The 15,539-nt window shown below is 36.5% G+C and overlaps 1 protein-coding gene across 1 annotated transcript in view; it reads right to left on the bottom strand.

The window, feature by feature from the left end:
- Positions 1 to 14,935, bottom strand: part of ASXL3 (ASXL transcriptional regulator 3) — a 77,288-nt gene extending 62,353 nt beyond the window's left edge. Inside the window, exons 1-3 of the mRNA XM_069779250.1 lie at positions 14,831 to 14,935; positions 13,375 to 13,486; positions 1,685 to 1,806 (exon numbers count right to left, since the gene is read on the bottom strand). Of these exons, the coding sequence (XP_069635351.1) occupies positions 1,685 to 1,806; positions 13,375 to 13,486; positions 14,831 to 14,908 (312 nt within the window). The 5' untranslated portion in view covers positions 14,909 to 14,935. The remainder of the gene's footprint in view (positions 1 to 1,684; positions 1,807 to 13,374; positions 13,487 to 14,830) is intronic.
- Between the last annotated feature and the right edge of the window lie 604 nt (positions 14,936 to 15,539).

The following is a 15,539-nucleotide window of genomic DNA, read 5'->3' as shown; positions in this document are numbered from 1 at the left end:
GAAAGAATAAATTTTCAACAGCAATTTTATAAATAAAATCACTGTTAAAGCTTATTCACCTCTGCTACAATATCAAATTAAATCAAATCTGCAGCATGTATATGGCAGTAGCCAACAACTGAAACTTTAGAGAAAACAAAGCAAAAATCCTCTACTATTCCACAATACAAATGTCCACTTGTCTAATACTGTACATAAAGGAAACATTTTACTGATAGCTGTAATAATACTCTCATACTCTGAAGTACAGGATGTAATTACCATCAACTTAATTAAAACTAATTTCTTTTTATCGATTATTTAACTTTCTGATGTTGCTTTAACCCTATTGCCTTAGGGAATGTTTTCAAAGATTTCCATCAATGTTTTGACTTTTTATATTAATTAATCTATTCTGATTAATTTGCCCTTTTAAAAATTATTCTTAATGCTATACATCTGCTAAGTGACAAATGGTAGAGTTTAAACAGTTACACAAGTTCAAATGTTTGTAGCTTTGCTCTTTTTTCCCCCTTCTTCCCCTTTGCCCACTCCCTCCACCCCTAAGAAAGTTCATGTATTGCAAAAGACACGTATAGAAGAGTTTCCAAAAAGTTACTTTTTCACAACTATCCACAGTGTTAGTGAGCTGCTTTGTGCCCACTGTTCAATTTTCCTGATGAAACAGATGTGATACCCCAATCTAACAATCCTTTCCAGGCCCCAAAGCCTCTAAGTACATGATAACCTTATATGAATGATAAAGGTCTATGAATTTTAGTGGATTTAAACTCAAACTGCATGAAAGACTTAAGTGTTTTGAGGAGATGTGGAAAGGCTTTGCTTAACTTAAGTCTAAATCAACAACTCAGCAATAAACTACCCCATGAAATACTAGACCTCCGTTAACCATAACTAAGAGAGCAGTTATGAGAAAAATTAAAACAACATCATCTCATTACACTAACACTTTAGAAAAGTTGTATTTCATTTTTTATAGTCTTTACAGGACTAAAATAATTCCTACATACTCGAAATTGAGAGGAGATAATGATAATTTGGGGGGATTTACAATTTTTTAGTTTTTCTTTTTCATTTGCTCAGCTGTAAGCTGAACTAATTTGGCACTGTTGGAAAATAATTTTCACATTGTTATGCTTTCAGTTACTATCTGGCTTTCAATAATTAGCTACTTTACCAAGCTTTACTACTTATCATGCAACCTAAATCATCCAAATCATAAGTTAATCAAAAACCAGAAACTACTCCACTTTTATACACTGTAGTGTCAAATAGAGTATGAAAGAAAAATTACTTAACAGACGATAAAGAAAAACTGAACAGCAAGTATACCCAGGTTCTTACCTATCTGCAGAACTTCTTTCAAAATCTTTTTTTATTTATTTTAAGCCTCACATAAAATTTCCAACACAAATGCTTACATAGGAAAAGCAGGGATGTGATAATATAAACAATTCTGCTTACTTGAAAGGCACTTAAAAAACCCATCAAACTCACAATAAATAGCAGGACTGCACCCTCGGTTAAAAAAAAAAGAAGAAAAAAACCCCAGCAATACATCACCACTAAACAAAGCACTAAAAATCCTCAGAAACGCCTTGAAATTCTGCTGAGATCTTATTCGTATAAGACTGACATGCATGCTGAAGGGAAGCCAATTGATTATCAGTCAATACAAGCTTACCTGCTTAAGTGCTTTCTTTGTGTGCTGCTGGAAGGAAGATACTAGCTTGCTTTGCACTGGTGCATTAGTAAGGCTTGAATCACGATTGGAAGACATTTCTTCAGATGTCTGCTTTGGGCAAACTTTATAAAAAGAAAAAAAAAAATCAGAATACTGTTATGGGGGTTATCTTCCCTTTATCTTGGAAAGTCCTGAGGACAGAAAAAAAAAAAAAGGCAAGTGCCTGGAAAACAAAAAGCTCGCTCTGAGAAATTCAACTAATCTTGAGGTCCAGATGAGCTGAAAATCCAGCCATACTCTAAATAATTTAATTGTGTCACAAATATTTGTACCCCATCATACCCTTTCTATGCAGTTCTGGAGGCCTTGCATATTTTGCCTTTCAGGTCCTGAGAGGTAACTGAAATAGTTTAACTATGGTTTTCACACAGAAGCTAGACAAAAATTATCTTCCTCACCAAGACATTTTTAGTGGATTATTATGTGTCTAAATGTGTATTTATACAAGAGACACTGATGACCCTGTGTTCTAGAAATATTTATAAATACGTAACTTCATGCCAGATTGTAATGGCTTCTTAGGAGCCAGATTCATTTATTTTATAAGTACTTCTTGGTAAAGCTAAGATCTCACACTTTCCTGTTTAATGAGTAGACTGGAATGATCTGCAAAGAGGAATTCTGGTCTCTCAGGTAATACACACTGCTGCTTGTCAGCCTTCTAAATAATACATGTTTTAATGAACAAATACTACAGTACTTGCACTAAACAGCCTCTTGAATACATGTTGTGTGACACACAGAAAAAGTCTCCTGGTTAAAAATAAAAGGAAATACGATTAATTGTTTTAAAAAACCAGCTTTATTACAGAGATATGAAAGCTGTGAAAATAGCTGGAGGATCCTATTAGCCTTGGTAGTCAGCAAGCTTTACTAAAAGGGCTGCAAAAACCTTTCCACTCTTAATACCTTGCATTACTATTACTCTCACTAGTGTCCTAAGACAGCCCAGCTAAAAAAGCTTTAGCATGGATCCAGAAATTAAGCAGCTTTTTTTCCATTCTCCTCTGCTGACTCAGTTCAAGTCTGTCTTCCAGCGCTGCTCAAAGCTGGTTTGACATACCTTTATAATGCTCTGCAGCTGTATACGGTTTTCCAAGGATTGCCATACTTCGTACACCTACCAGAATACTTTGAAGACACTCAAAGCAGCTGCAGAGACACGTGCCAGAAATAATTTTAGCCCAATGTTTCTGTTTGCCTATGGTTTTCTCATCCCATCCTTCAGTGGGATGAGCAGACACCTGAAGTAGCATTCTAACTCCCTTGCCTTTAGCAACGTTTCATAGAAGAAATATTGTAATGATTTTTTCTTTGTGTTCGTAAGAAAAAGATAGAATAGAGACAATTTAGTTATCAATAATTAATGGCCACCATAAGATGCATGTGAAATTAAACATTTGTTTTCACACTGAAAGAAAAAAAACAACTTACCTCACAGAGAATACACTCTGTTTTATGGTATTGGCATTATGTCAAGATAATTTTCATATTAGATAAAAATTTTCATTAGCAGATAAGACAAATCCTATTTTGTCACAAGATTTATAACTGATATTTGTCACTTTTTTCCCTTATACTTGAAGGATTTGTCAAAATAAATGAAGAAGCTGCAACACAAAACAGGTTCTGAGTTTACAGCGTCTGGCTGAGGTGGAGTTAATTTTCCCCGTAGCAGCCCTCACAAAGCTGTGCTTGTATCTGTAGCTAGAAAGGTGTTGGTAACACACCAGTGTTTTGGCTACTGCTGAGCAGCGCTCACACAGCATCACGCTGTCTGTCCAACATTCCCCCTTACCAACAGGCTGGGAGGGTGAGCAAGATCTTGGGAGGGGACGTAGCCAGGACAGCTGACCCAAACTGACCAAAGGGATATTCCAGACCATGTGACATCTGCTTAGCAATAAAAGCTAGGAGAAAGGAGGAGGATTACAATGTTTGTCTTTCGGAGCAACCGCTATGCGTACTGAAGGCCTGCTTCCTGGGAAGTGGCTGGACATCGCATGCTGATGGGGAGCAGAGAATCAATCTTTTGTTTTCCTTTGCTTCTGCATGCGGCCTTTGCTTTTCTTTACTAAAATTCCTTTATCTTGACCCACAAGTTTTTTTCCATCTAATTTTCTCCCCTCCCCATCCTGCTGAGTGGAGTGACAAAGCAGCTTGGTGGGCACCAGGCATCCAGCCACGGTCAACCCACCACAGTCCTTTTTGGCACCCAATGTGGGGCATGAGGAATTTGAGATAAGGATAGTAATTGGGAGAGGTAATAGGCAAAACGTGGACCAAATGATGTTAGGGAGCAGAATGATCATGGGTAATTTCGATTGTTGTAATTGTGGTGAAGGGAGGAGGGGTAGATTGTGCGTGTAAATTCTCCACTTTCGTTTGGTGTTGTGATCATGCTATTTTTTATTTTGGTGGGGGGAATTCTTTTTTGTTGATGTGAGTGAAGTTTGTGAAGATTGTGTGATGAATGTGGATTTTAATGATAATTCTTAAATATGTGATTCACAGAGGTGAGGGGTGGAATGTGTTGGGTTTGCGTGGCAAGGTTTTAGTATCGGGGAGCTAGAGGGGTGGCTTCTGTGAGAAGCCGCTAGAAGCTTCTCCCATGTCCAACATAGCCAAAGTCAGCCGGCTCCAAGACGGACCCACTGCTGGCCAAGGCTGAGCCCATTAGCAACGGTGGTAGCACCTCTGGGATAACAGATTTAAGAAGGGGGGGGAAAAACTGCTGTGGAACAGCAGCTGGAGACAGGAGTGAGAACATGTAAGAGAAACAACCCTGCAGAAACCCAGGTCAGTGAAGAAGGAGGGGGAGGAGGTGCTCCAGGCGCCAGAGCAGAGATTCCCCTGCAGCCCGTGGTGAAGACCATGGTGAGGCAGGCTGTCCCCCTGCAGCCCAGGGAGGTCCACGGTGGAGCAGATATCCACCTGCAGCCCGGGGAGGAGCCCACGCCGGAGCAGGTGGGTGCCCCAAGGAGGCTGTGACCCCATGGGAAGCCCGCACTGGGACCCACACTGGAGCAGTTCATGAAGAACTGCAGCTCGTGGGAAGGGCCCATGCCAGAGAAGTTCATGGAGGACTGTCTCCCATGGGAAGGACCCCACGCTGGAGCAGGAGAAGAGTGTGAGGAGTCCTGCCCCTGAGGAGGAAGGAGCAGCAAAGACAACATGTGAGGAACTGACCCCAACCCCCATTCCCTGTCCCCGTGTGCTGCTGTGGGAGGAGGTAGAGAAAATTGGGAGTGGAGTTAAGCCCGGGAAGGAAAGAGGGGTGCGGGAAGGTGTTTTAAGATTTGTTTTTATTTCTTGTTATCCTACTGTGATTTGATTGGTAATAAACTAATTTCGCCAAGTCAAGTCTGTTTTGCCCATGACGGTAATTGCTGAGTGATCTCTCCCTGCCCTTATCTCAACCCATAAGCCTTCCGTTATATTTTCTCTCCCCATCCTCTTGAGGAGGGAGACTGATAGAGCAGCTTTGGTGGGCACCTGGCATCCAGCCAGGGTCAACTCACCACAGTCCTTTTTGGCACTTGTGGGGCTCGAACCTTCAACCCCGGGATTAAGAGTCCCATACTCTACCGGCTGCACTAGCCCACTTCACTTGTCCTTTAAGTTGTCTTTTTTGATAGCAAACTTTGCTCATCATGTGGAAAAAATTGATCCAACTTAAAGGACCAGCAAACTGTCAGCAGAAAACAAAAAATAGCTGGTTTATATAATCTAAATCACTGCAAAAGCCAAGCTCCTGAGACAAAGAACACCTACACCAAAATAAAAACCTGACATTTCAAATTACCCAGCTCTTTTCTTTCAAAGAGAATTTTTTTACTGTTTTCTGGCAAAGTCTGACAGTCAAAGAACTGAATAAAAAAACAGAAATAGTGTGAGCACACAAACCCCAGAGTCAAGGAGAGGAGAAGAGAAGAAATTTAAAAATGCCTAAAGAATGGAAATTGTTATATACTTAACTGTACCTCCTAAGAGAGGATGCAACACCACTTGTCATGAAAAACTTATTCCTGTTTTCCAGGCTGATTGCAACTCCTATTACCTTCTTGTTCAATTGGGAAATTCTGATTTTCATTACTCTGATCTAGGACATTATCCAAGAGTCTCCCCTATTTATTTTGGTGATAAAGTTCATCCTAGAGAGGTTTGGCAACACTAACTGATGATGTTCAACACTATAACCCTTAATGTCAAAGTCACGATACAGCACAGGAATAAAAATAAACATAAAAATAATTTTGTGCTTTCAATCATTTTTCTTTTAACAATAAACCCTGAAATTCTGACAGGGTCTATTAGAGGCCATACTTATTTCTATCATTACTTAAATTTACATAAAAATATTATCAGTGTCTTGGTTTCTTTTGCTTCTGTTTCTTCAAAGACAACAAAGTTAAACCAAGGAACAGGCATCGTTCTAATGGGTGAAGCAACTGGAACTGAAACCTACTGAAACAATAAATAGGTTTCCATTGCTGTAATCTCGTCTGCAGGTACAGAAGGAATGCCTCACTCTAGGCTGGTTTGGTTTAGTGCAACCCAAACCTAGTTCTTTCAGAGTTTTGGAAACCAAACATTTTCCTGTGGTCTATGATTAAAGAAATAGATATGTGAGACTGAAATCCACTGCTTAAAAATTTTAAAATGACATGGTGATTAGAGAGAGTCAACTTCATTTATTAACAACAAATGATACTTCCTTTCTAAAATATATTATGTACATTATGAATATTTTCCTTCATATATCTAGTAGCTTAAAATAGTAAGAAGCTCTTTTAAATATTGTTTTCCATGTTTTAATTAAATTTCCATTTCCATTAAAACCTGCTTGATACAAATCATGGCTATAAACCTAACCATCTAGTAAATAAGAGATGTCATTGCCTATTTTCCAAAAGTAGAAGGTACAAATATTAAAAGTCTAAATGTTATGTTAATTTATAGAATTGCTTAATAACTTATACAGTCTATTCACTTTAATAGCAAAAAATAATACTAAAATTGACATACAAGCTTCATTTAGAGGATAATCAAGATATTGTTTACAAAACAATATGAATTGACTTTTCTGTAGGAAATGAAATACAAATATGAGACAATGAATACATTTATTCATTAAAACATGTTCTGCTACTTAGTGATTTAAATCAATCTGTGTCAAAGTCTCACTATACTACAGTGCCTGTAACCACAGAAAATTGTATTTATTTATTTGTTCATTTATATGGATATATGGTCCAACTGCTTTTCTCTGAATGGGTCAGAAGTAAAAGAAAGGGAAAATATGACAGAAAAATATGTAAGTGTTTGAAATGAACACTGATGATCCTAATGAAAAAACCAATGCCTTAAGAACACAGCAGGCATTTCTGCTATGGAAACCAAAGAACACAGTAAAAGAAAAACAAATTCAAGAAGAGCTAGTGGTCTTTGTACCTACATACAACTTTGGAAAGCTGCAACTACTTTGTCCTTAAGCACTGAAAATGCATGAATATTATCAGATCCATGTTCTCTTGAAAAGCTTTATCAGAAAAGAATGCTAAAAATAAACCACAGGCTGGAGAGGAAAAAAGAACCCTGAAAGAATGCGACAGATGAAGGAAAAATATTTGGAAGCAAATAAAGAGGATACACCATTATTGCTACAGTAGAAGAGAACAAGAGCAGTTTTAAGCCTACAGGAGGCATTTCCATTTAGTGGAGAATAATTAGGCTCCATTCTTTAAATCGGCTTCTTCAAGGGCCAGGACTGAGTGAAGGAATAAAGCAAAAAGCAACTATTAAGCCATAAACTGTTAGGTTATGAGCTGGAAGAGCAGCTGGGTTTCTGAAGATAAGACGTCCTTAGTGAGTGTTCAGACAGTGTTAACATGAATGATAGAATTAGAATTACTTAGCAAAAAGAGCATGTTAAAAATGTTTTTGACAACTTCCATTTAAAATAACTTCCTCTCTTCCATTTTTCCAAGACCAGTTTTGGTAATTGTTATGAAAGGCTATCATTTATAAAAATCAGCAACTTTATAGGCTATCCCTGTAATTTTTTATTACCTTTTACCTTCCCCGCCCAAGAAATATGACACCTATATAAAACATATCAGAAGACACGTTTCTTTCTAAGAAACAATTTTTATAGGAATACAACTTTAAATTATTCTGTCTCACTGCCACTGAAAGTTATTAGGAATAATTATAAACAGATTTATATAACTAGATGGACAGAAAAATTCCTAGAGTGCTTTAAGGGGCTTATTTTCCCAAAATAAATAGCACAATTAATTCTGATTTCAGACAGACCATACTGATTTAAAATCAAACCAGTAAAATCAACAGCAGTTCACTTCCTTCTTTGTTAAAGAAACCACAGCAGATGAGAAGGATTGTTTATTAATGGCCATATTACAAAACACAAATTAATATTGCTACCATATGCTAAAGACTAGAGTCTACCTCAAGCATAAAATGCATGCACACACTCTGGAGATATGAAACTTCACAGAGAACTCCGTTAGGAAAACATACACACAAAATCTCTCTAAAATATCCATAAAATTCAGTATTTTCTCTGGGTGACACAGATCTATACTTGTATTGACATAAATGGTCACACTTTGCCAACATAGATATATCAAGTAATTCACCTCCATTGCTCTTTGATCTCTACAGCCCAACTTGCAAAATCTGAACAATTCAGAACTCCACTGTTGCCATCAGCTCTTGAAAATGAAAACCACTTCGGGAGTTACTTAATTGCACAAGTTCACCAAAGCAAGCAAAACCAGATGCATGTATCAAGGGCACTACTGTGACTGTAATATTCTTTTTGAAAAGCAATACTAGCACTGTGAAATGATAAATAATGTTGAATAGTATTTTTTGGAAAAAGACATCAAAAACCACATCAGCTTGGTAGCTTGCACTGAATCATATTATATTCTTGGCATGCTTTTGAGACCCAACATTTCACAAAGCTTTGAAAACTGTGAATCCTTATTCCAAAGGAAGTCAACATTTTCCACTAAAAATATACAGCCTGTCATCACTAAGCCACCAATTTCTTAGGCCTCATTAACTCTACTGTACAGCAAATAAAGCAGATGAGAAAGATCTCTCCCTCAAGCTCCACAGTATCTTCTCTCATTCTTACGACTCCCCTCCAGTGGCAATGAAACAAACAGAAGTTAAACTTGATCCTGGGTACAGTATTTTTATTTTATAACTACTTGAAATGAAAAAAAAACCCCACAACAAAACAAAACCACAAAAACAAACAAACAAACAAAAAAGTGAAAACCCATCTCTTTCTGATGTGTCATCCAAAACTCTATGTTCGAACTGCTATTCCATTACTGCCCTTCTGCTTTTAGAAGAGCCTATCCCACATCCAGATGTTGCCATGTGCAATGAACATATTCAGCAGAATCATCCAATATTACTCCCAAGAGACAAGATACTAAGGATAACAGGTTTCCCTGAACTGCCAGAAATTCATTTCCCAGAAAGGAATTGAACATCTAAATGTGGACTCAGGTTTCAAACAATGGTGACTATTCATTCTTCACTACAGGAGTTATCCTAGTGGCTTCCTAGTCCAAAAAGCACAAGGTGTTCAAGAGCACAGTAGCTACAAAGACAAAATTTCAGGATTCAGCATGAATCTGATCCTCTATCGTCCATCATTTCATCTACTATCTCTAAGAAAACTGCATAAGAAATTAATTCTGCCGTTTCACGTTTGCAATTGAAAAACTTAGTTTTAGTAAGTGCTGAAAACCAAACTGTCTCAAGAGGAGGCATGTTGCTCATATTTGGGCAAACATCAGAACCTATGTTTGGGTTGGGGAGGGAAGTCACACTACCATAGGAATTGCTACCTCCTCCACAGTTACATCATTGTGCATTCCATTGGCTTGCGTGAAGACAATTTTTAGATCAACTGTGCTCCGTGGCTGATGGATTAGACCTGGCTTCAGAAACCCTAGGGACAAATGCTTTTTGAGAACAGAACATCCTATTGATGGGCAAAAGGATATTATAGTCATAATTTTCCCAGGCAACAGTAATTGGGATTTTAATTCTTCTACTGACTGCATCTTTACATGCTGCCCCTGTATTTGAGGGAAATGGAATTTATAAAAAGATATGAGTCTGCTACAGAGCTTCTATAGAAATCCCATTCCAAACAAAATCAACTGTAGGGTAAAGAGTTTCTTTAACATATGCCTTTGGAGAAGGTGGGGAAAGAAAGATCTCTCCACAGTATCTGAAAAATCCTGAGGTATGACCATTCCAGTTTTCAGTTTAGCAATACTGATGTGGAGTAACAGCTTTCACCAAGTTATGTGTTTATAACTATGAGGAATTTTTATAATATTATGCTAATAAAATTGTTCAGTAGCCTGCATTTATACTGGGAAAAAATGTGCCTGCTGGGGAATAATGTGATTCTTCTCTGTTTGAGTGTCAGCTGGTACTTTTTACTCTGAAAGCTGAAGACTATCATCTAAAAACCCACCAACAGACTGAGGCTGTTGCTTAGGATTTCATCCTCTGCTTCCAGCTAGCTTTAAAGCGGCACTTTTTAAACTCTTGCTAAACAATTTCTGATCACTCTGTCAGAACTGGGGCTTCTGGAGTCTACCACAGTGGAAACAAGAGCAAATAAAAATGCAATCAACCAGGCAATTAAGAATACAATGTGCAAACAATGTCCATCCTCATATGTATCATATGTACTAAGGCTGAAGGGAGACATTGTATCTATTGACCTTTCCTAAAACACAAGTCAGAGAATTTCATAAAGCGTTTTTTTGTACTGAATCAAATGTTATTTTTGCCCCACAGAATAGTTTACTGGAAAGAAGAAAAATCCCAGCTTTAGTGTGAAAAGTTTAATTGATAGACATCTTGTTAGATTTGGTCTGCTAGACCAAATATTTTCTATAGAAATACCTTTTCTCAAATATTTACAAACCGATCAAGTCACCACCTCATCTTTGATAAACTAACTAGACCATCCCTATTAAAATTCCCAGAGCAAAGGAGGTATTTGTTCACTCAGGAGTTCTTATATGTCTCTTCTAAATCCTTTCCTATTTTTCTTAATTCTTTCTTACAGCTATAATGAATGCAGTATACTAGTAATCATTTAAATAGTGCTATACCCAAAGGAAACTGTGCCTATATTCTTTAATCAGTACTACCAGAATTATAGTCCAAGAACTGCATTGGACTAATTAGCAAAAGCACTGCATTCATGTTCAATTCATTTTCTATTGTGATCCTTAAATGCTTTTCAGATTTGCTGATTTATTGAATATATGTTTCCACTGCAGAAATGTGACCTTTTTTCTTCACTTTGAAGTCTAAAAAAATTCATGCTGTTCAACTGTAATCATTTACAAGGCAATCAAAAGGGGTCTGAACATTATTATTTATTATCAATAAATTCAATTAAGAAGGATTTTATACTTTTCAAAAAGTATTGACAAAGATATTGAATGAAGAGTGGTCAAATCACATCCTCAAGAGAACAGCAAAAATACCTATTGTGGATGGTGATTCCTACACCTTTGCAGATCTAATAATTTGTAATTTTCAATCCACTTAAAACTGGCTGCATTTCTTGGGCATGGTCCTGTTTTTAAGCCAAGCTTTCTACACTGTAAATAAAATCACTTACAGAATTCTACATATATATCAATAGATAACTTTAACAACAAAACTTTTGGTCTCAAGAAAAGCTATTATCAAACATGTTTGACAGAACTATGTTCTGTATCAGCTGACTGATACAAGATATGCTGTCTTCAATTCCTTATTGATCACATCCAGCATCAGCCTTTCTACATGCAATGTAGACTCACTATTGCCATCCCATCTACTCTTTTTAAATACATCCACTGCATGACATAAAAAAAAATTAAAATGTCTTCTTTACAAAAAGTTAAATATATCACAGTTTTCCAAGATTTCTTAAAGATGAAACATGAGGGAAAGTTCTTAGCTTTAAAAACAGCCCAGGTGTAATTTACTGCTCTACCCCAAATATTTTAAAATGTTTAATTTTAGCAGCTGGTTTTTTATGTCACCACAAGTGCTAGAATTATTTTTATTACTGTAAACTGTGAAAATGGTATGCAGCCTCCTCCCAGTTAAAACCCAGCAATTTTCTACTTCTGGCATTCTGACATCCTTATTTACATCCTACCACTCCTAAATAATTGCCAGGTTTCTGCCATGATTTTTATTTGTTTATAACAAGTAACATCAACTTTTGTTTTCCTATCTGTAACTGTATTTACACTGCTTTTCACTGCTGTATTCTTCCTGCAACTTAGGGAAGTGTACACCAATAAATTGTCTGAGCATCAGACGGGAATTGTTGAAGAACTACAAATACGTATGTTCACTTACACATGCAGTATATACTACATAAGCATAAAATCACTGCACATGCAGAGTCTGTTAACTTACAGACACAATATATCAAAGAAAATGAAGAAGCAGAGCCATTTAATAATTCTTGACTTTTATTTTTTCACTAAGCTTCAAAATTTCACCACTAGATCCACAACAACCTGTCTTAGGTAGTTCTGTTACTCCTATCACTGAGCATTGTGTGATTTTTCAATGCTGCTAGTGAGCAATGCTGAAATAGCAGTATTGGTCCTGTACAAGTGCAGCATGGAAGCTAAGTTGCTCGAGATCAGAAAGGAAGTCTGCAGCAGAACAACATGAGCTGAGCCTTTTCATGTCTTAGTTGTAAACAGGACACCATCTCATCATATATGAAGTGAGCCAAAACAGTAGGCTGCAGTCCAGCAGTGGGACAGGTTGTGAGGGAGTAGCAGAAGAGAAGAACTGATCAAGGAAAGGTTTATTTCAGAGGTCCTGGTAAGCTTGATTTTTGTATAAAGCATTCACTTTATAAGCATTACATGAGTGTAGTTTTAATAAGAAAAATATTTATTTCTATTATTTGCAAGTAATTTTAGGTGACTGAAGAACTGTGTTTTCTTTATGAGCAATTATTACCTCTCAAAAAGAAAAAATATTTCTAAGGTTGCCATTTTCAAGTTCTTGCAATGTTTCAGTTTGTCATTACCTCAAATTAAAAAAATGCACAGGATTTGATATTTCAACATGTCTTTACGTCAACATGACACCCAGGAGAATCTCTGCCTAAAACAAAAAAAATACAAACCTTTGTTCTGTGCCCAGAACTCTACTGAGGGACCAAGCCCACATGCCCACTGTGAAATCAGTGAGATGTCTATCCGACAACTGCAAATCTGAAGCCTGGTAAGGCAAATTACTCTTTAGCTGGGGGGCCTAGAACAAAAAAATTGTAAGCCAAAAAATTACCTACTCAAAACACAACCAACAGCGCTACTCATTGTCTTTTACAAACCTAAGTCAAATAAAGGCACTTGGTGTTCCTGATTTCTTTATAAGGCCAAAAAAGAGAGGGAGTCACTCAAAAATAGTTCCACTGAGTGCAAAACATTACTTATACTGTTTAGAAATCACACCATGAAAATCTTAAGTAAACAATACTTTTTCTTTTCCCAAAATATGCCCTCTAATATCGAATTTAAAACACCTACCACCATTTTCTTCTCCATTATTATTGTTTGTCTCAGCCATTTCAGTGCCATCTAACTCAGAATCACATCCTAAATCCAATGTTCCATCAGTAGGGCATGTTGATTCTTCCTTCTACAGTTAAAAAAGAAAAAGAAAACTAAAATTAACAAGAAAAAAAAAATCAATCATGATGCTGCTGCATCTCCGGAAATAGATTACTGCAGTGTACTCTCATGCTTACATTTCAAAAAACAGAATAAAATAAAATATGCTTGTGAGTTACTTCAGAGAAAGACATAAAACCAGATCTTCATGAAACAACTTGCAAAGCAAATGCAAAAAAGCTATTTTGTGAAGTCGTAACATACTCTTTTTAAAAAAAAGTCAAATAAAATGCAAGATCTTCCACTTTTTTTTTCTTTAACAGAAACAGACTTATTTGGCTCTTCAAAATCCTAGTTTTCCAGTTGAGTGTCCACAACACTGCAGCAAAACACAAATCCTTTAATGTTTCTTTTCTGCCTTTGCCTGTTTCCTGAATTCAAATAGCTGAAGCAACCTGGAGCTCACAAGCATGGGAGTGATTGTGAATACCTGGATTTGTGCCAAGAATATCTCCCGATTTTTAAGGAAAAACAACAGCATTTGTTTTACTAAATTAGGAAATAGAGCTTCTGAAAACTATTAATTCAATCTCAGATACAGAATTTTTACTTATCAGGAGCAGGCAAATCTATACAGTTTTATATTTTTTAAACCCTTACATCAAGTAAGTCTGTCATAAATTACAAAACATCCTATCCCCAGCCAAAAATTTTAATTGACTACCTTTAGACTGCCAAACATATAATCTCACTGTCTCGTTTCTCACCTCTGCCTCACATTCCTCCACTCCTGTTGTGAAGCCCCTCTAAGTTTGATCATGTACAGCAAGAAAAAATTTCCACCCACAGAAACCATCATACACATACCAAAAAAGAAAAATAAAGAGGAAAAGGAATACAAATAGCATAAAGGCAAAATACTATCACTGTAATTATATTCCTTCTCAAAAGGAATGATGCAACCTGTAAATTAAAAGCTCATTTATATTAGACTTGCAGATAATTTTGCACTATTCAAAAATCAAACATTAACACAATTACTTAATGAGAAAGTCAGTGATACTCTTGAGCTCACTGCTCATAAAACAAAGGCCTTTCTGTGACCAACTCTGAAAGAGTAGCATTTTAGCTAAGCTACATGTTTTTTATACCATATGCCAAATTCAAGAACATGTATATGCTTTCTAGGATAAAACATTCAATGTTTACTTTCATTATAAATCCTTTTAAAAGACATCTGAAAACAGTTAGAAAGACTACCAGGTCATTTCCTCTCTAAAGAATCTAATCTGTTTACCTTTATATCTATTGAGACATTCATAAAATGGATTAATAGCGCTATGTACTTTCCATATACAAAATTTAAACTTACTTTGAGAGCGTAAAGTCCTGACTTCCCAGGGATTTTGAAGAATGTTCCATCACCTACACGAGTGTTAGTATGAAGCATTGCATTCAGGCAAGCTAATGGAGAGGTTCCACTGAAAAATAAAATTGTGCAGTCCAAGATTGAGTGCCTCTTGTAAACTATTCCCTCGGTCTATTTTTTTTAAAACTCATGCTTGCCTGGCTTTTTTTTGCATCCCCCCCTCCCCTTTTTTTTTTTTTTTTTTTTTTTTTTTAATTCTCTCAACCCTGAAAACATCTACATTACAATAACAGGCCAGTTTCAAACTTAATCATATGCATCTGTCCCCTAAGCTCGAGGCAAAAAGTCTGTGAATTATAATTATGCTTTTCTTCATACAGCAACCAGCTCCACATTCTAAGAGAACCAAAGTCCAAATATTTATGTGAAATTACTTTGTAAATAACACCATGAAGCCTCATTTTTAAAATGTTACAGACAATGTGGCTGCTGCACATGAATGATCAAAACAGTATGAAGTTCAAGGGCAGCTGCATCCCATAGGATGAAAGGCAACAAAAGAATAATAAAGAGCCCAGGAAGAACACATTTAAAATTAAAAGTGATATATAGTTAAGCCTTCTTCTGGCTTAACATGGTCAGCATGCAATACTATACATAAATATAAGCACATTTGTACCTTCTATGAAGCACTATCTTTTCTAATTAGAAT

This window comes from Haliaeetus albicilla, chromosome 3, assembly GCF_947461875.1.
Source record: "Haliaeetus albicilla chromosome 3, bHalAlb1.1, whole genome shotgun sequence".
Lineage (NCBI taxonomy): Eukaryota > Metazoa > Chordata > Aves > Accipitriformes > Accipitridae > Haliaeetus > Haliaeetus albicilla.
The sequence above is the reverse complement of the archived record's forward strand: the minus strand, read 5'-3'. Positions and strand labels throughout refer to the sequence as shown.